The sequence below is a fragment of the Myxocyprinus asiaticus genome, chromosome 28, assembly GCF_019703515.2.
Source record: "Myxocyprinus asiaticus isolate MX2 ecotype Aquarium Trade chromosome 28, UBuf_Myxa_2, whole genome shotgun sequence".
NCBI classification, from domain to species: domain Eukaryota; kingdom Metazoa; phylum Chordata; class Actinopteri; order Cypriniformes; family Catostomidae; genus Myxocyprinus; species Myxocyprinus asiaticus.
In genome coordinates, this window is record NC_059371.1 from 42,466,389 (window position 1) to 42,487,415 (window position 21,027).

A 21,027-nucleotide genomic window follows, 5' to 3' on the forward strand; every position below is an offset into this window, starting at 1 on the left:
CCACAAATTTCCTATCGGACTGAGGTCAGGGCTTTGTGATGGCCACTCCAATACCTTGACTTTGTTGTCCTTAAGCCATTTTGCCACAACTTTGGAGGTATGCTTGGGGTCATTGTCCATTTGGAAGACCCATTTGTGACCGAGCTTTAACTTTCTGGCTGATGTCTTGAGATGTTGCTTCAATATATACACATAATTTTCCTTACTCATGATGCCATCTATTTTGTGAAGTGCACCAATCCCTCCTGCAGCAAAACACCCCCACAACCTGATGGTGCCACCCCCATGCTTCACAGTTGGGATGGTGTTCTTCGGTTTGCAATCCTCACCCCACCCAATCCTCTTTCTTTCCTCATATTTCCTCACTCACTAACTCAGCTTTCTTCCATCTCCATCATATTGCTCGATTGCCGAATCGATTTCTGCAATTCACTTTTCTATGGCCTGCCTAAAAAGACAACAAATAAGCTACATTACATCCAAAAATCTGCGGCTCGGGTCCTCACTCATTCAAAGAAATTTTCTAATATTACGCCTATTCTTCAAAGCCTACATTGGCTGCCAGTTCACTACCACATTCAATATAAGATACTCCTCATGACATTTAAAGAATTACATAGTCTTGCTCCTCCATTCATTTCTAATCTCATTCATCCATACACTCCAGCTCGATCACTTAGGTCCATGGACTCTAGCCTACTACAGGTACCATGGTTCAAGATTTCATCCTTCGGTGGCAGGGCTTTCTGTATCTCTGCACCCTCATTATGGAACTCCATTCCTGTTTCACTTCGCAAACTCATGACCCTACAAGAATTCAAAACCCAACTCAAAGCACATCTCTTCTTTAGATGTTACTCCATGTGATATTGTTGTGTGAAATGTGTATAACTTTGTTATCTCTGTCATTGTGTCTCTCTGAATTGTAAAGTGACCTTGAGTACCCAGAAAGGCGCTATATAAAATAAACATTTATTATTATTATTATTATTATTATTAAGGAACTATATGATTAAATCATGCTTGCCTATAGAGGTGCCGGCATTGGGTGCATGATACACAGATATAGTCGCCACATAAACTTTGAGCATTGACGGAGTGAGCCCTGTGTCCAATTGCTCTAGAAGAAATTTGAGAATTTCAGGTATTGGGCAGTTTACTGGGTCTTTGCCATGTGAAAAGCATCAGTTAGTGAACACATTATTTCAGTGCTTAAAAAAAGAGTCTTGTAGATGGCGCTCTAGCCTGTAAAATGTTCATAGACCTAATGGAATGACTGTGGGTGCCGCCACCATAAGCCCCAATGCTTTTTGAAACAGCTTCAGTGGAAGTGTTCTCTACAGTTTGAACTGAGACAGACACTAGAGAATGGCCTGAACACACTCGCTTGTATGATGTGCACACTTGTCAGCAATAAGTCCCAGTGCTGGCATAACAAAACCTCTAATTGGGCCAGTAATAGCCAATCATTGAGGCAGTTCAAAATGCATATGGCGCTCAGTTTCAGAGGGGCGAGTAGTGCATCAATGCACTTTGTGAACATGCGATGAGCCAGGGACAACTCGAACGCGAATCTCAAAAACCTCCTGTGATGTGGTACAATTTGCATATGAAAGTACACATCTTTCATATCTATAGACACAAACCAATCACGTAGAGATCTGTTTTTGAGTATTAATTTTGAACGGGCGCTTTGCAAGTGCGCGATTCAAATGATCTAAAATTGGCTTTTTTTGCCGTAACAGCTCACCAGAGGGCGAATTGGTTCGTTCATTAGATGATATAACACGCCGCTCACCATTGGAAAGCAGTTGCGCATAATGTGTGTGTTTTCTGTTTATAACACCGGCGCGTCTTCGGATGGAACCGTGGAAGACAGAATACCATTGGAACGGGGTGGCCGATGTGCAAACTGGATTGTATAATCATGTTCAAATGTTTTTAGCACCCAGTCGGAAATGCCCATAAGGGCTCGCCACGTGCCCGTGTAACAGGACAGAGGGCGATTTGGTTCGTTCATTATATGATATAACGCACCGCTCACCACTGGGAAGTGGTTGTGCATAATGTGTGGGGTTTTAAGTGATAAAGTGCTCTTTATTGAAAAGGTGTGAGCATCTCATGCATGTGCAACCAGCGCTGTACTCTTTTTTTGTATTATTTATTTTAATGTGAGACACAGAAGCAACATTTTGAAAAACATTTTGAACAACAATATTCCTTTCCCGACAAACAGCAGTGGGGAAGAGGGAAACAGCATTGTGTGTCTCCAATCAAGCCTTCTTCGGGACAAGTCTGAAAGAAACGGTGAGCTCTGCAGTCTGCTTCATAGGGTTGTGCCCATCAGGAGCAGTTTTGCTGCGAGGGGGTTTTCCCCATCGGCGCGGGGCTCACGCTGAGGTGGCTGCCTTTGTTTGGGCCACGGTATGCACAGCTCAGCAGCGAGTATTGACAGCACTGAGGGAGCAGGCGTGGGGTTTTTAGCCGGGCGCTGGCCCGAGACAGTGCAGGAGCGAGCCGGCTGTGATGAAGTACTGCTCCGTTTTGGCATAAAATACCTCATAGCCTGATAGAGTTGCTGAGTTGTGATGTAGTGCTCAGCAAACCTATCCACAGAACTGCCGAAAATGCCGACTGGAGACACCGGAGCATCATAGAGAGTGACTTTTTCCATGTCATGCATTTCCATAAGGGCCAGCCAGATGTAATGATCCAATACCACCAGATTGCCCACTGACTTGCCAATGGCCTGTTATACAGAAATCGTCTGTCATTCAACTCGAGAATGCGCATGCGCATTAGCTATACAAGATGGTAAAATTGTGTTTTTTAGTGTAATCTGGGTTAAAGACTCACAATTTAATATACCGGTTATGACGGAGCGACACACCCCTACTGTGGGTTATATCGCCAGCAGTGACTTTTCCCCATTTGGCGGCATGTGATGGGGCTCACCTGAACCCAATGAAGAGCCTCATCACCGCTGCCTTTAAACACTGAGCGTGCCTCTCCTCAGGAGACCGGTCTACCTGCTTGCATCTTCACAGGTCCAGGAATGGATCAGGAAGTGTTTGGTGTGAGTTAGATGCGTCGCCAGACCCGCACCCCGGAACCTCGCTGCGAGTCAGGTGCCGAATCCCAGGGAAGCTGGGCTGCTTGAGTGAAGCTGCCACACCACACACCTCGGACCAAGAAGATGAGCATGTTGCGGCCGCTGGGACCACGCCAACTATGACCTGGACCTTCCCCTGTCTTCACTACTCTTTCAAAACATAGCCCTTTCCACGGCGAAGGTGTAGAAATTTCAAATAAATGCCTCTCTGAGGCCTGATGCCAAACCCAATGTGTCCGTCTCTTGCTCACCCCGCCACACAGTGTTGTCAGATTTTTACTGCATATTTGAAATATGTTCTTTTATTGTAATCTTTACCAACCGTTTTGGAGATTTAAGTCTTTCCCAGTTCAAGAAGATAGGAGCTGCGCTTTCATGATGCTTGTTTAAATAGAAAAATAGTTGCCCAAACTGCCCAAGAGCGTCCAAAGATGGCCGCCGAGTGGACTGACTTACCTTGAAAGAGAGACTTTGTTGAAAGGATCCAGAAATACGTTTGGACCATTCTAATATCTTCATTTTTGTTTACATTCTTGAAATGATCTATAAGAAGCTTCTGGATGAGAGCAAAGACAGGCAGACAACTTTTAATCTGTCACTCGTTCAAGGAAATCTCTTCCACAATGATCACAGGTCTGATAAATCTGCTAAAGTGGGCTCAGAACTCTTTCACAGGGCACTGTGGGTGAGACCGCAGTATCTGGAGTAAAGAAGATGAACAACACACTCCTTTATTGACAGGAACAGTGAGGTCCAAATCAGCCACAGTCTTGTGTAACCAGACCTCTGATAATTGGCATAAAGTCATTGTTCAAGATCAACCTAATTAAGGGTCATTCACATCTTATCACATCTACCAGCAAGGCATAAATGTGCATCAGTGTCTTGAAAGGGATCGGTCATCCAAAAGTGAAAAGTTTTAACAGAACAACACACTCCAGAAAACACAAGTTGTGAAAATAAAATGTGATCTAGGAACTGTATTCTGTATAGACATACTATATATACTGTAGTTAGAATCACACTGGCACAAATTGGTATGAACAGGGCTTCATACATGACACCAACGTATGTGGTAATTTTTTATCACACTTCACTTAAAGTGTATGTGTGTGTGATTATTAATATCAGACAGCCCCTCCCTCCATCCTCAAGGCACCAGCTAAGGAGTTTCACCTTAACAGTAAAATAAATGATCCAGTTGGTCCATTCAATGAATTAGAAGTATGTAAATTGGAGGGAGTTGGTCATCTGAATCATTTACATTTATGCATTTGGCAGATGCTTTTATCTAAAGCGACTTACAGTGCAATTAATACAGGGACAATCCCCCGGAGCAACCTGGAGTTAAGTGCCTTGCTCAAGGACACAATGGTGGTGGCTTTTGGGATCAAACCAGCAACCTTCTGATTACCAGTTATATGCTTTAGCCCACTACGCCACCACCACTCCTTATTCCCATCCTATGTATAATATGAAAAAATTGTAAAACTCAGCTAAACCCTTTAGAGCTCTTCTCTATCATCAACACAAGAAACACAATTGTAATGAAATTTAAAATGTGTTTTATTTACAAAAAGATAAACAAGAATAACTCGTAAAAACTACAAAATGGTACTAATACAGTATGCTAAAAGATCAAATAAATGAACAGGTAAATAAAGTGCATAGGATGGGAAGATGCAAGTGGTTGAATTGGATGCTGCAATGGCAAAGTATTATCTTATGGAACTTAAGCTGCTGTTTCTCTGTTAATAAGGTGAAAACCTTACATCTATTTAAACAAATAACTCAAAGATTATTTGCAAGACATTTGATAAACAGGTTTTGTAATCTATAGAATATTACAATACACATTGACTTCATTGTGAAAAAGGCCCAGCAGAGGTTGTACTTCCTTTGCCAGCTGAGGAAGTTCAACCTGCCACAGGCGCTGCTGATACAGTTCTACTCAGCGGTCATTGAGTCTGTCCTCTGCACTTCAATAACTGTCTGGTTTGGTTCAGCTATGAAATCAGACATCAGAAGACTACAAAGGACAATTCGGACTGCTGAGAGGATTATTGGTTGCCCCCTTTCAAGAACTATATACTTCCAGAGTGAGGAAAAAGGCTGGAAAAATCACTCTGGACCCCACTCACCCTGCCCATTAAGTTTTTGAACTGTTGCCTTCTGGCCGACGCTTCAGAGCTCTGACCACCAGAACCATCAGGCACAGGAACAGTTTTTTCCCTCAGGCTATCCATCTCATGAACAGTTAAATTGCCCCATTGAGCAATAACTATGTGCAATACACAGTTTAGTCTTTTTTTATATTTATCCAACACATCCAACCTCTTCTGCCATTTCATTCCTCTGAGAGAAATAAAAACAAAAAAACATTTGCACTGTACATAACAGATAACAGATTTGTATTAGATTGCACTATGTATGTGTATGTGTGTGTCTGTACGTATGTGTATAACTATGTTTTATTATTATCTATGTCTTGCTGCTGTTTTTGTATTGTTTTTTTATTGTTGTACACTGGAAGCTCCTGTCACCAAGACAAATTCCTTGTATGTGTAAGCATACTTGGCAATAAAACTGATTCTGATTCGAAAATCATAAACTGATAGTTTACACTAATGCTAAGGTCTCTGGAAAGAGGTTTAGTAGTGATATTTACCTTCTCTTTGATTGGTCGATGAGTTCGGTGATAGCGATGTCTTCCACTGGGGCTCAGGGCCACATTACAGTGGGGAAGGAGATGGATTCCATTTCAACATCCTTGGACATGAAGGAGCTGAGGAATGCTGATCTCCTGGAAGCACAGAGAGGGTTCTAGCAATCTGGAACACGCAGATATGCAGCCTTTATTTAGACACAAGTTTCTATATCTGAAACACACAGATGCAGGAAACTTGAAGAGAAGGTTTGCTCGCCAGAGGTAAACCTTGTCGCTGTAGTTATCTCCCTGGTATTCAAAACTTGGCATTGCAATAGTCTCTTGTAGTGAGACTCGATACTTGGTCGATATTCTATTGTCTCTAGGATGGAGACTAAGAATGTTGGATGATCTGTTATCCTCTCTCTCTCTCTCATGGAGTGAGACCAGAATGGAGATGTGTTATCAAAATGTATCCTGTTAACCACCCTCTGGACGGGGACTCAGGACTTTGGAGCGTTACTGTTATTCTGTTAATGTCTCCCATCACTCAGGCTGGGGACCCAGAATGTTGATTATTATTATTCTGTTATTGCTCCCGAACTCGCACAGCCGGGAGCTCAGAACAAAGGTGTGGTCATCCGGAGGATAGTTTTATACCTTCCTGATTAGGAGTCTGGCGCCTTACTGTTTCTAATTGGGTGTTAAGATCAGAGGTGGAACACAAAGTGTGGCCCATCATTCCTCCTCTGTTAATGTCTCCCATCACCCAGGCTGGGGACCCAGAATGTTTATTATTATTATTCTGTTATTGCTCCCGAACTCACACAGCCGGGAACTCAGAACAAATGTGTGGTCATCCGGAGGATAGTTTTATACCTTCCTGATGAGGAGTCTGGCACCTTACTGTTTCTAATTGGGTGTTAAGATCAGAGGTGGAACATAAAGTGTGCCCCATCCTTCCTCCTCTGCATGGAACATTTGCATATTTTAAAGTACATAGTTAGAACAGTGTTTTTAAAGTTATATCTATTCATTGTTCCCTTTCCAAACCTTTTCAAAAATACTCTTGGAATTTTTCTGAAGATATAGAGACCAAACATGATATTGAAAGATTAAATATTATGCATATATTAATTTACAACACCATAGTTTATTTTGTGTGAACTATTTTGCTAATTGATCAACAGCAATTAACATAAACAGTTATGTGTACAAACATGGTATGAATGTGAGCAGTTGTTGTCCCATGTTAGGAGTAAAAGTTTGTGTGTAAAGAGTTGTCTTTGTGGCTTCTTTGTTTCATCTTTTGCCACATGGTAAGTTAATGTTGCTTCAAGAGGTCTTGAAAAAATGTTATGGTCCTTCGCTCAACTCTGGTCTTATGTAAAACCTTAGGATGGGGGTTTAAGATGTTGCTTAGAAACCACTCACGGACCAATGAGAAGTCTTTTCCAATGTATTGGAAGATCTTTTATGCCTTGTGAGGGGTGTCTGGCAGTTGTCCGAGCAGCTTATCTGATGGCTGTGCTTGGCATTTGTTTATGTTGGTCCTGCCATGATCCAATCAAAATGGAGCCACTCTTCTTTGCCTTGACAGTTAGGGAGGGGCTCTGCCATAAACTGGCTTCTGGAATGTCATCTGGTCTGATTGTTTACCACAATACAGTGCTGGCCAATGAAGAGACTTCAAGACCTGGAAAAAAATCACTTCTACACATGGCCTGTGAAATGTTCACATTTTGTAGGGTTCTGATTGTCTGAAACACAAGAACAACAATATAGTACAACATTACATGTTCTCATGACGCGAGTTGTACAACATCTTACCAACAATAAGTGCATCTAATCTCATTTTTGAAGGTGCTGCCATCATGTGGTGGTGAAGAGTCATCACAATAATTAGACAAGACTATCCAGTATGGACTCTCTCATGTGTTTTTAGGTGTGTTTTCAGGTGTTCTGACCGAGTGAAACTCTTTCCACAGTGTGAGCACTTGTAAGGTTTCTCTCCCGTATGAATTCTTTCGTGTGTTTTCAGGTGTTCTGACTGAGTGAAACTCTTTTCACAGTGTGAGCACTTGTAAGGTTTTTCTCCAGTATGAATTCTTTCATGTGTTTTTAGGTTTTCTGACCGAGTGAAACTCTTTCCACAGTGTGAGCACTTGTAAGGTTTTTCTCCAGTATGGATTCTCTTGTGTGTTTTTAGGTATTCTGACCGAGTGAAACTCTTTCCACAGTGTGAGCACTTGTAAGGTTTTTCTCCGGTATGGATTCTCTCATGTGTTTTTAGGTGTTCTGACCGAGTGAAACTCTTTTCACAGTGTGGGCACTTGTAACGTTTTTCTCCAGTATGAATTATTTGGTGCTGATTCAAGTTGCCGGCTGTAATAAAGGTCTTTCCACATTCAAAGCACATATGAGCCCCTTGACTGGTATGTATTTTCTGGTGCTGTTTAAAATAGTACAGGTGTGCAAAACTCTTTCCACAAAAAGAACACTTGTAAGGCTTCTTATTTGTGTGAGTTCTCAGATGCTCTTTTAGGCCTGAATTTACAACAAATGTTTTATCACACTTATCACATTCAAATGTTTTTTCTCCAGAGTGACGGCGGAGATGTTTCTTGAGATAATCTGCATTTGCGAAACTCTTTCCACACTGATGGCATGAGAAGGGCTTCTCTCCAGTATGAACTCTCATGTGTTTATTAAGCTGGTTTTTAAATGTGAAACTCTTTCCACACTGGGAGCAGGTGAAAGTGTTTTTGGCTACTCTTTTTTGAGGCTTTTTTGGTGAGAAATTCTTTTCAGTCTTTGAGCCACTCAAAGAGTTTTCTCCAGTTATAAAATCATGCCGTTTCTGATACTGATGTTTCTCCTCCACTTCATTCAGTTCTTGATGTTCCTCTTGCTCTTCCATCAGCTCTATACAATGGATTAACAAAAATAATTTCAAAAGGGACATAGGTAAAAAGAAATCAAACTGAACCCTAATTTAATGGCAGAACACAAGCATCCTTTATATATTTGTGATTTTTGCTGTGCATCAATTCTGGCTGATCACTGCATTTCATGTTTACAGTCATTCAGATTAAATGTGAGCCACAGTCACAGAAAGAAAGTCATACACGTTGGGAATAACATGAGGGTGAGTACATGACGACAATTTTCATTTTTTGGTGAACTATTCCTATGATGTCATAATTATTAGCAAATAAATTAAGCAGAAATCCTAATCAACAGTCATTGTCCCTGAATATCTTTTATGGTTTTGGAAACTTTTTGATAATGTGAAATTTAACTTCACTTTAGAAGTACTCATTGCCATTCTATCAATATATTTGGTATAATCATAAATCCTGCACATACAGTACAGACTTTAGAAAATATTTAGTCTAGAAAAGTGTTTTTTTCTCAGTTTAGATCATGAAATGAACTTGCGTTCCAGATGTGACAAAAATAGATAAAGTTTTTGGGAGACAACACACTAAAATCTCTGTGAATTGAAATGTAAAATCCAGAAATAATCATTCCCACCAGGATTTCGCAGCACATTTACCTGATTTTTGATTGCGGCTTTTCTCAAATTTTGCAATGCAATTTGCTGCACTTTTTTGGCTTGTTTTGCAGTGAAAACTCACAAATCATCATTATATACCTCTGTAATTGTGTTAATTACATTGTAAATGCAATTACATGTAAATATTTTAGTGCATATATATGCAAATGCAGTTAGCAAGAAAAAAGTTTATAATATACATAAAAATACCATACATTTACGGGTCTGTTCCAAAACCTAATGAGCTTCCTTCGGAGGCAGCATTTTGAGGCATCATAAGCGCGCTCTCGACGCAAAGGCTGTTCCAAAAGCTAGGTATCTTAATTTTGCTGCCTCATAAGATATCTCGTTTTGGATGAATTCTAAGGTAGCATCATATGTATCCTTCTCCGGATAGGTGATCCCAGAATGCACCATGATGAGTTAGGTGGAAAAATAAATCCAAAATGGCAGATGAAGCGAGAGAAATTTGGATTATAAATATCCTCACAATCCATTCAATACATAAAGTATTGTTACAAAAACAGTTTAATACCAAAAATATGTGTGTGCTATGCGTATCTATGCTCATTAGAGGATCATGTCTTTCCTCTCGCGTCACCTGTTTTGGAATCTGTTGCGAGCAGAGGTTGCTAGAGTAGCCAAACATTTTACTCAAGTTAAAGTACAATTACTTAAAAAAAAAAAAAAAATTCTCAAGTAGAAGTAAAAGTGTTAACATAAATAATCACTAGAGTAAGAAAATATCCAATTAAAAGAGTCCTCAAGTAGTAACTCGTTACTTTCACAAATGACATAATGGAGGTTAACTCCCTACCATTACATAATACACACTTAACATGTATTACAGAATTATTATTTTTATTATTATTATTAATGGAAATTCTGTCATCATTCACCATCATGTTGTTCCAAACCCATTTTAATTTTTTTTCTTCCATGCAACACAATAAAGAGATTTTAGACAGAATGTTAGCCTTGGTCACCATTTACTTTCAGTGAATGTTTTTTCTCTACATATTTTGAAAGTGAATGATGACTGAGACTGTCAGTCCCTAACATTCTAACAAATTTTGTGTTCCACAGAATAAAAAGGGTCACATGGGTTTGGAACAACATGAGGGTAGGGGAATGATGATGGAATATTAATCACTTTAAAGGGGTAGTTCACCCAAAAATGAAAATTCTCTCATCATTTACTCACCCTCATGCCAGATGTGTATGACTTCCTTTCTTCTGCAGAACACAAATTATGATTTTTAAATCCATATCTTCATAATTGATATGATAGGTGTTGGTGAGAAACAGATCAATATTCAAGTCATTTTTTTACTAGAAGTTCTTCTCCCAGCCCAGCAGGGGGCAATATGCAGAGAAGAATGTGAATCACCAAATACAAAAGAATGTGAAAGTGATCTGTTTCTCATGTTTCTCATCCACATCCATCACATCATTTCTGAAGATACTGATTTAACCACTGGAGTCTTATGGATTAATTTTATGCTGATTTATGTGATTTTTCCGCTGTCGTAAAAGTCCCATTCAATAATTTCTCAATAAATTATGCATTAATTAAAATTAAACCCAGTAATGTACGTAATGTAAATAGACGTGCAAAAAATCTGTAAACTAAATACACAAATGAGGATTCAATAATTGGGTTTGTTGCCATTATTACATTGTCTGATATTGAAATCTGATAAATGGCCATATACAAACAAATACAATTAGAGTTCATATATTTGAGCATTTACGTACAAATTTAAACTCCACCCATGCTACAAAAAAAAATGTTACATATATGAAAATGGCAATTTTTGCCATATTTTGAAATATGTTGCATATATATGTTGCAGATAGATAGATAGATAGATAGATTCATCGAGGAAGGATGAAATGTGGTGGGAACAGCCAGACACAACCTTGCACTGCAGCAGGTCAGACAAGAAGGCTACAGAGCCCGGTTCACCACCACAGTGCTACTGAATCCACTGTTGTGGAGGGTCACCAAGAAGACCAGTACTGCCAGCAGGACAAGTCATGCCCGTGAGGTGAGCCACAGGAGGATACAACTGTTAATCTACAAACAAGTGAGGGAAGGCAAGACAATGAAAAGGAGCCAGGGAGAAGGAAACTAATAAATTGGCAAAGATCTAATGATAATGAAGCCTGGAGCAGACTAGACCAAGACAAGTGCTCCACCTTGGAGAATGCACTCAGCGGAACAGTGGAAGCCAAGCTTTATATGTTTAGTGACATTGTTTATGAAGAATGTGTAGGTAGATATGGGGAAGCATCAATGATGAAGCATGGTCCCAGGGTGATGGGTAGGAGAGAAAAGAAAATACTTCAGCTGGTGAAAGAGCGGAGGCAGCTTTGCAAGGCATGGAGAAGAACAGATGATCATGAGGATGAGGGCTTGAAGGTATTGTGGGATGGCATAAAGTCTAGGTTGTCAATTTTGAGGAGGGTAGAGAGAATTAGACAGCGGAGAAGGAAGGAGCATGAGAGGATGATATCTGTCAAGGATCCTTTTGAAGTTGCAGGAAATATTCTCAAAGAGGAGTGGAAAGCTGGTGGTGCTAAAGCAAGATCTAGAAGATCACATGAAAGAACAACAAGGGGATCCCCATAAAGACAGCCCACTGGGCTCACCTGGATATGTTCCACAGACAGCGGAGCCAGTAGTGGGGTTTGATGTAGCTCCACCCAAGTTGAGTGAGATCAGGCAAATGGTAGAAAAAGCCAGGGCAACTTCAGCCCCAGGCCCAAATGGGATACCTTATAGGTTGTAAAAGTGGTGCCCAACAGTTCTTAAACTGTTATTGAAACTATTGAGAGTTGCCTGGAAGAAGCAGTGCATGCCCCTGGAATGGCAAAGGTCAGTGGCCATTTTTACACCAAAAGAACAGGAATCCACCAACATAAGTCAGTTTAGGAGTATTGCTCTACTGAATGTGGAGGGAAAGATTTTATTTTCGGTGGTAGCAAGTAGGATGTCTGATTACCTCCTAAAGAATGGATACATAGACACAAGCTGCCAGAAGGCAGGTGTATCAGGTTTTCCTGGATGTGTGGAGCATGTATCAGTAATATGGGAGCAGATCCAGTCTGCAAAGAGTGACAAGACCTCCATGTAGTCTGGCTGCACCTGACAAATGCCTATGGATCAGTTCCACACCAGCTCGTCAGCTGTGCACTGGAGATTTCATGTACCAGAGTGTATTAAGAGCTTGATAGATAGTTACTACGAAGACCTGAAAATATGGCATGCAACACAGTAGATAACTGGATGGCAGCAACTGAAAAAAGGGATTGAGATGGGATGTTCAATCTCTTCCATCCTGTTTACAGCTGCATTTGGGATCATCCTAACTGGTGCCAGACAGAGGGTCAGAGGAATCCGTGCACAATCTGGGGTGAGACTGCCAGCACTGCACAGCTCTATGGATGTCACAAGTATCCTCAAGACTGCAGCATGTACAGACTCTTAAAAAGGCTTGAAGAGCTTTTGGCCAGCAAAGTCACCTAGCCTTTCTATTCGTAAGGGGATTAGAAGCGACCAGATATCCTTTGAGGTGGATGGTGAAAGAATCCTGGTGCTGGCAGAGCAGCCCATTCAAAGTTTAGGGAGAGAATACACAGCAGATCTGTCAGATAAACACATGGCAGAGTTGGTTCTAAAGTAGCTGAAAGACGGCTTGAATAAGATCCCAGGCAACAATTTACATTGTATCGTCGCCTGATGTGGCCGCTAAAGATGTGTGAGATCACTGCATTGGTAGTGGCAAGGATGGACACCAAGGACAACAAGTACATCAGGAAGTGGCTGGGCTTGCCTCATTGTCTTTCAGATGTAGCACTGTTTGGAAGAAATGCCTTACACTGCCTAGAACTAAGGGAATCTACAGACCAGTCAGTGAGGGCTCGTCAAGCCCATGTGCAAACAGACCATGCCTGGAAGGCAGAGGAGGTTGTGGATAGGGTGGATTCAAGTTTGAAGCAACAAGAGATTTTTGGAAGAACCCAATCAGGAAGAGTAGGCCTTAGATGGGGGATGACTCCCAAACTGTGGTGAGCAGCCTCTTAAAAACAGAAGAAAGCAATGGTAGTGACAAAAATAACTAAGATGTAAGAGGAAAGGTATATGATTCGAGCAGTCGGCCTGCAGCAGCAAGAGCACTGGACAGTATGGGAAGGTGCATCTAATAGAGTTTTAGGATGGGCTGACCTGTGGAAGATACTCCAGGCCAGGCTACATTTTCTAATAAAATCCACCTATGACACTCTTCCAAGCCCTGGAAATTTGTTTCTGTGGTATGGTAAAGAGGAGAGTTGTCCCCTCTGCGAGGCCCCAATTTATAATTTCATATTGATGATGGGATGGACCCAAACACCAACTAGAGGGCGCTGTGAAGGGTTTATGATAATACATACAAATGGTGTGATATACAGTGCATCCGGAAAGTATTCACAGCACTTCACTTTTTCCACATTTTGTTATGTTACAGCCTTATTCCAAAATGGATTAAATTCATTATTTTCCTCAAAATTCTACAAACAATACCCCATAATGACAACGTGAAAGATGTTTGTTTGAAATCTTAGCAAATTTATTAAAAATAAAAAACTAAAAAAAATCACATGTACATAAGTATTCACAGCCTTTGCTCAATACTATGCTGAAGCACCTTTGGCACCAATTACAGCCTCAAGTCTTTTAGAGTATGATGCTACAAGCTTGGAACACCTATTTTTGGGCAGTTTCTCCCATTCTTCTTTGCAGGACCTCTTAAGATCCATCAGGTTGGATGGGGAGCGTCGGTGCACAGCCATTTTTAGATCTCTCCAGAGATGTTCAATCGGGTTCAAGTCTGGGCTCTGGCTGGGCCACTCAAGGACATTTATGGAGTTGTCCCATAGCCACTCCTTTGTTATCTTGGCTGTGTGCTTAGGGTTGTTGTCCTGTTGGAAGATGAACCTTCGCCCCAGTCTGAGGTCCAGAGCGCTCTGAAGCAGGTTTTCATCAAGGATGTCTCTGTACATTGCTGCATTCATCTTTCCCTCGATCCTGACTAGTCTCCCAGTTCCTGCCACTGAAAACATCCCCACAGCATGATGCTGCCACCACCGTGCTTCACTGTAGGGATGGTATTGGCCAGGTGATGAGCAATGCCTGGTTTTTTCCAGACATGACGCTTGCCATTCAGGCCAAAGAGTTCAATCTTTGTTTCATCAGACCAGAGAATTTTGTTTCTCATGGTCTGAGAGTCCTTCAGGTGCCTTCTGGCAAACTCCAGGCGGGCTGTCATGTGCCTTTTACTGAGAAGTGGCTTCCGTCTGGCCACTCTACCATACAGGCCTGATTGGTGGAGTGCTGCAGAGATGGATGTTCTTCTGGAAGTTTCTCCTCGCTCCAAAGAGAAACGCTGGAGCTCTGTCAGAGTGACCATCGGGTTCTTGGTCACCTCCCTGACTAAGGCCCTTCTCCCCCGATTGCTCAGTTTGGCCGGGCAGCCAGCAATAGGAAGAGTCCTAGTGGTTCCAAACTTCTTCCATTTACGGATGATGGAGGCCACTGTGCTCATTGGGACCTTCAATGCTGCAGAAATTTTTCTGTACACTTCCCCAGATCTGTGCCTCGATACAATCCTGTCTCGGAGGTCTACAGACAATTCCTTGGACTTCATGGCTTGGTTTGTTCTCTGACATGCACTGTTAACTGTGGGACCTTATATAGACAGGTGTGTGCCTTTCCAAATCATGTCCAATCAACTGAATTTACCACAGGTGGACTCCAATCAAGTTGTAGAAACATCTCAAGGATGATCAGTGGAAACAGGATGCACCTGAGCTCAATTTTGAGTGTCATGGCAAAGACTGTGAATACTTATGTACATGTGATTTTTTTTGTTTTTTATTTTTAATACATTTGCAAAAATTTCAAACAAACTTCTGTCACGTTGTCATTATGGGGTATTGTTTGTAGAATTTTGAGGAAAATAATGAATTTAATCCATTTTGGAATAAGGCTGTAACATAACAAAATGTGGAAAAAGTGAAGCGCTGTGAATACTTTCCGGATGCACTGTACAGTACTCATAATGAGTACTTTCTAGATAGACTTGATAATTTCGAGATATTAATTTCGAGATAGGCTTGATTGGTTTAGATAAAAATTAATACCTACACTGCTAAAAAGTATCTTGCAGTTTCCTTATTTTATACTATTATTTCTGAACATCTGGATTATTTTAAATGAATTAGATTTGAATTTATTTTACATTTACTGTTGACTACCTATGTGGTGCACTTTGTTTTTTATGCATTTATGCATAGAACTTTGATTTCTCTAACCAGGCTGCCATACATTCTAATAAAAATTAGGGATGCACCGAAATTTCAGCCGCCGAAAGAGAAAAATAAGGTGAAAATCTTGACAGAAAATCTGAACAAAAACTTTTAATTTAAAATCAAGTAACAGAGACAAGTAACATGAAGAAAATGCAGCATTTTATGCAAAAGATGTGAACAGCAGCTTATGTTTAAATATATATTGATTGTAACAAGATTGTGCTTATAAACACTGTGGTGAAATTAAAATGCAAATGCACATTCGGTTGGTATTTGCCTTACCCAGTTGCCTATTAAAGTCTACATTCCCAAATGTAATGAAGCCAATGATCTCTTGAATATCAGCAAATAAATAAAGTGTTTTACCATGCGTATCCAGAGGCTGTAGGCTATTTAGCTTGAGCCACCATCACATATCACAGTAAAATATCTCCACCTACTGTTCGACCCAAGCTCACATCAGCAGTGTCAAACCCACTTTGCATGTGCCGCTCGCGGTCTCGCACAAATGGGCAAATTCACGCTTTTCATCTGAACCTGGTCCAGTAAGTGACACAGTCACAGATAAACTCAGTTTATTTTTCCCCACTCACAACAACACTGACAACATGGATGATGGACAGAAACAAGAAAAACTTAGAATAGAAAGTTAGTCTTTTTGTCCTTTATTGTGTATTTATAAGTACTTTATGGAGCACTTTGTAGGATAAATATTTGCTTGTGTTAGGCAAAAGTCAGTTTATATATACTGTATAAAGGCCTATCCATCCTGACAATATATATACTAGGATACTAGGACCAAAATGTAAGAGGAAAGGAGGGTTAGAGGTTAAAAGGCTTATCCTTGGAAATGATTGGGGTTAACATGTGGGATGGGCTCAGACTGGTGTGTAAAATGCGGCTGTACGAGAAGGAGGGAAACCAGTCTGGCCTGTAGGTTATGAATTAACCTGTACATGGCGTGTGCAATAACTGCTGTGATGATCCAACCACTAAGGAGGAGCCTGAGGGCGACCACACTGTTAGGGAGTTTTTGGTAAGATGACGATCTGCTTATGTGACTAGGAAATATGCCAGTCGGTTTGAGACTGAACTTCTAATTTCATCCCTTCAGCCTGAAGCTGCTGTTGAAGGGTGTCACCAATGGTGAAGTTGTGACCTCTAAATGCATCCATGATCTCAATTTCCACATCATGTTTGTCGACACTGAGATGATGGAGGACAATATCGTCAATGTGCATGGTGGCTCCTTGGGGAAACATTAAGAACACCATCTGGTCTGGTAGCGTTAGTTTAGTGGCTGTATCATGGCAGTCATATGTCATTAGAATTTCGGTGGTTGGTGTGTTAACGAGCCAGCAATTGCCTGCTCACTCTACCTTTGTCTTTGTTCCTTCATCTTTGACACACGTGCTACCTTGACACTTTTGTTCCGGGGATTCAGTTCTTAGGCCGCAGAAGTTAGTCACCTCTCTAACAAAGGGGTTGCTTGGACAAACCCAATGAATGTCCTTTGTCTTGGTACACATGCTTAGGTTAGAGATAAGGTAGAGTGAGGGGTCCTCATCGTGGTAGGCGAGTGTTGGTGGTGTTTTCAGGTGAATGTGTGCGTTATCTCTCCGAATACCAACATTCAATACGGACTTTAGTCGGTATATATTCTGCCTTTCTTTGATGGGTAGATTGAGGATGAATCCTATTTTGAAGTTCTGAGAATTTACCTAGATTGGAATTGCACTGCCAAGGCTATATGCCAGCTGTATCTGTGAAGGTTGCACAATGGAGGTAGTAGCAGATCTAAAGATTTGTTCGACAAGTTCAAAGGAGACCAGGTAAGCTGGAATCCTTCCACCACTCAGAATGTTGACTGAGGAGCTAATTTCCCTGATGAGGTCCTGCATTAGATCTCTAATGATACGCACATAAGTTATGTCTTCTCTGATAACCTCCGACAAAGTCCCGAAAGCATGCAAAGTGTTATTGAAAAGAGCAGAGTACAAATTTACAGTGAAGGGTTTTACCCAGGCCCTTTAATTGTTCTTGTTGGAGGAGGAGTCTCTGTTGGATTTCTGGCATTTCTTCATCGAGTTCACCCATGTGCCTTTGAAGCGCACTGATGCTGACAGAGTTGGCAGCTGAGAGGCCAATGGAGAACGGTTGATGCCACAGCAAGCAGCCGCCAAGAAATCGTTTTGGTCATGTCTGGCCACTGAGGTCCTCCTCAGTCACTAGGCATTTCTGCAATTGTTCAAGGGTGTGAACAGTTGGCTGCTTGGCACATTCGACTTTAGCCTACCTTCAGTCAATTGTAGGGGTAGGCGGATGTGTTTGCGGTATACATTCCAGGGATCTAAACGCAAGTAGATTCTCAGGGTGTAAAGGTTGCAGTGGGTGATCAAGAGGTCAGGTGCCCTTGTAGGGCCTGGCAGGCCGGGCTTGACCACATCGCTGGATAGGGCAACTCGTAGGCTGAGGAGAATGCCGAGGATCCACAAGACTTTCATACTGAAACAAACCAGAGATGATTACCGGATGAAAGTGGAGTGGTGCTAGGATTTATTGCATGCAGACGGGATGGGTTGAGGCATGCAGCTATCCTTATGGCGCAATTGTGGTGCATCTTCTCCCCTTTGGAGTGAAAACAGCTTGAAGAGCTTAATCTGATTCAAATGGACCCATTTGTATGCCGGTGTTTGGCTTGGCTTTGGTAGGCTACTGGTGAGAGCTTTCCCACTATCTCGAAGGGGCCTGACCAACTTGGTAGAAACTTTTTAGAGATTCTTGCCGGTTTGGTGAACCTGAAATAGAGTACCTTGTCACCTACATGCGGTGAGGCGCTTTCTTGTCATAGCAGGCTTGGATCCCTTGACACTGGCTTCCAAGTTCTTCTGGGCCCATGCGAATGTGCCCCGGAGATGGTTGTGCAGGTCCATCACGTATTAGTGCGCCATATAAGTGGTTGCAACACTGACGTCTTTGGGGCGATATAGAAGGTGTAGCAGAAGGGTCATTTCTCATCCAGTCATCATTTTGAATGGTGTGACTCCTGTGGAGTGGTGCGGAGTATACCTATTGACAATCAGCACCAGGGGGAAGTTTCACATCCCAATCTCTGCCATTGCTGTTAACATACTTTTTAAGCATGTTGATAATGGTGCAGTTGGCACGTTCGACCTGTCCAGATGACTGGGGATGATACGGAATGTGGAATGATTTCGTAAATGGTAGTCAAGACGCTTGAGGTGAAATGGGTGCTACGATCCGAATCAATGAAGAGGGGTAGCCCCCAATGGCTGAACTCACAGTTCAGCAGCAGGACTGCGGTTGTTGTGGCTGTGTCGTTAGGGGCAGGGAGGCATTCCAGCCACTTGGTGAAAGCGCAGGTAACAATGAGGAGGTACTTGTTACCACGTGATGACTTGGGGACTGGTCCAATCCAATCCACATGGAGATAAGACCACAGAAACGTGATCCCTCAGTTCTGGAGTGGGGCCCGATCCAACGGTTTGGACGGCTGGAACTGGCTACAGACCAGGCATCTTTGACATAGGAATGGGTGTCGCGGGCAATCGATGGCCAATAAAGGACTTGCTGGAGTGTCTTGAGGGTGGCCTTGTAACCCTGGTGGCCTCCGACAGGGGAGTCGTGAGCGTGGGCTAGCATCACTCCCCTACGATTGGTTGGGACAACCCAGCGAGCTGGTCCCAGGTTGGTTAGGGTATAGACCACGGATGGGCAACTGGCGGCCTGCAGACCATATACAGCCCTCTGTATTGTTGAATACAGCCCGTGGGACAAGACCGAGGATTGATTTTATTTCTTTGAAAAAGGGATTATGTAAAGATTGCATTCAGTTTATGATGTTATTAAACTATTGATCAGAAGATGTCGCTTTTTCTTAGCAGAGCTGCTGATCCCTGTAGGATTCTAGCATGCAACATCTTACACTTGCTCACCATTTATAAGGTAAACTGAGGTAAATTTTACCTCAGCTTGTCAGTGACAGTGTGCGCTATTGTTAATGTAAGCAGGGGAACCCAAGTCTTTTGTTTGCCTGGTTACGCAATCTGTCATTAAAGATTTCAATTTGATTCGCAAATACACCATTGTGATCAAAGAGACGTACAGTATGAGAGATACATACACCAGAGCTGCTCTCCTCACAGATGTAAAGAGTAAATAAAATACAAGAAAAAGGCATCAAAGGGTTTTATGAAATCCGTGACAGTGTGGGAATCACCAAAGACAAAAAACAAAAAAGTTGTTATAAGAGGGAGAAACTTTGAAGAAATGCGCGATTGAGATGCCTGACTGATTGTTGAAAAGTCTTGCGAATGTTCTCTGACGCACAGGACTGTTCGGTCCACACATGTATGTTGTGGTGCTGAAATGTTTTGTATTAATGCATTGAAATGTTATGTTCTTGTATCTGGTATTGTTATTGATGATAATATTTAGATTTTAACTAATACCTATAAGCTGTTTTATGAGGTTGGATTAAAAATGTTGTCTGTTCATTTGTGTGTTTGTCGGTTGCAAATGTAGACAATGCAAATGAGATACATTTTCTTGAAAACGTAAGTCTGAAGTATATTGCTTATCAATTGAACATGAATTTGTACATGTGAACGGCATGTTTTAGTAAAAACGCAAGTTACAAAATAATTACATTTGTTTTAATAAATATTGTTAAATAAAAATGTTAATATAGGTAACAAAATCTTTAAAAGAACATTGCATTAGTTGTGCATAGATTACCCACAATAATGAGGAAGTTGAGTAAGGGGATGAACATTGTTAGAGTGCGGATTTGTAATCAGGCCCCTTGGTAGAAAGGAGAAAAAATGTTGGCCCTCGCCCCATTCAAAGTTGCCCATCCCTGGTATAGACCAACAAATCTTTCTCCAGTTTAAGACGCAGCTGGTTCTGAAGGAAAGCATGTAGCTCCTCCGACTCACACAGTGGTGTTTGAGAGGCCCCTTGTGTTGCTGGGTTTGCTACCTGCTGCCGGATGGTTTAGATGGCCGGGTCTTGCTCCTGCATGGTGATCAGATCTGCATCGCCGGGTCTCCATCTAAGGTGCAGAGTCTGTGGGCAGCTCTGCGGGTCTTCTCGCCTTTCTTTTGCCTACAGACGGGTGACTGCGTTTACAGCACATTTTTGGGTCCCGGAACTCCCAGACCGTGCCGTGTTCCGTGCGTAGCTGGGCTAGGCGGTCGCCTTCGTCATTACCATCTTTGTCAGTAATGGAGGTTTGGGAATGACCTTTGACCTTTATCCAGTATGTTGTCATTACCAAGTCGGTCGCAAGCCAGGAAGAGTTCCGAGTGCTTGACTTCCTCGTTTCTCGCATTC

The 21,027-nt window shown here is 41.8% G+C and overlaps 1 protein-coding gene across 1 annotated transcript in view; it reads right to left on the bottom strand.

Moving 5' to 3' along the window:
• Positions 1 to 21,027, bottom strand: part of LOC127418544 (uncharacterized) — a 48,452-nt gene that overhangs the window by 22,085 nt on the left and 5,340 nt on the right. The window contains exons 4-7 of the mRNA XM_051659122.1: positions 7,673 to 8,684; positions 7,419 to 7,446; positions 2,559 to 2,749; positions 661 to 807 (exon numbers count right to left, since the gene is read on the bottom strand). Coding sequence (XP_051515082.1) covers positions 661 to 807; positions 2,559 to 2,749; positions 7,419 to 7,446; positions 7,673 to 8,684 — 1,378 coding nt within the window. The remainder of the gene's footprint in view (positions 1 to 660; positions 808 to 2,558; positions 2,750 to 7,418; positions 7,447 to 7,672; positions 8,685 to 21,027) is intronic.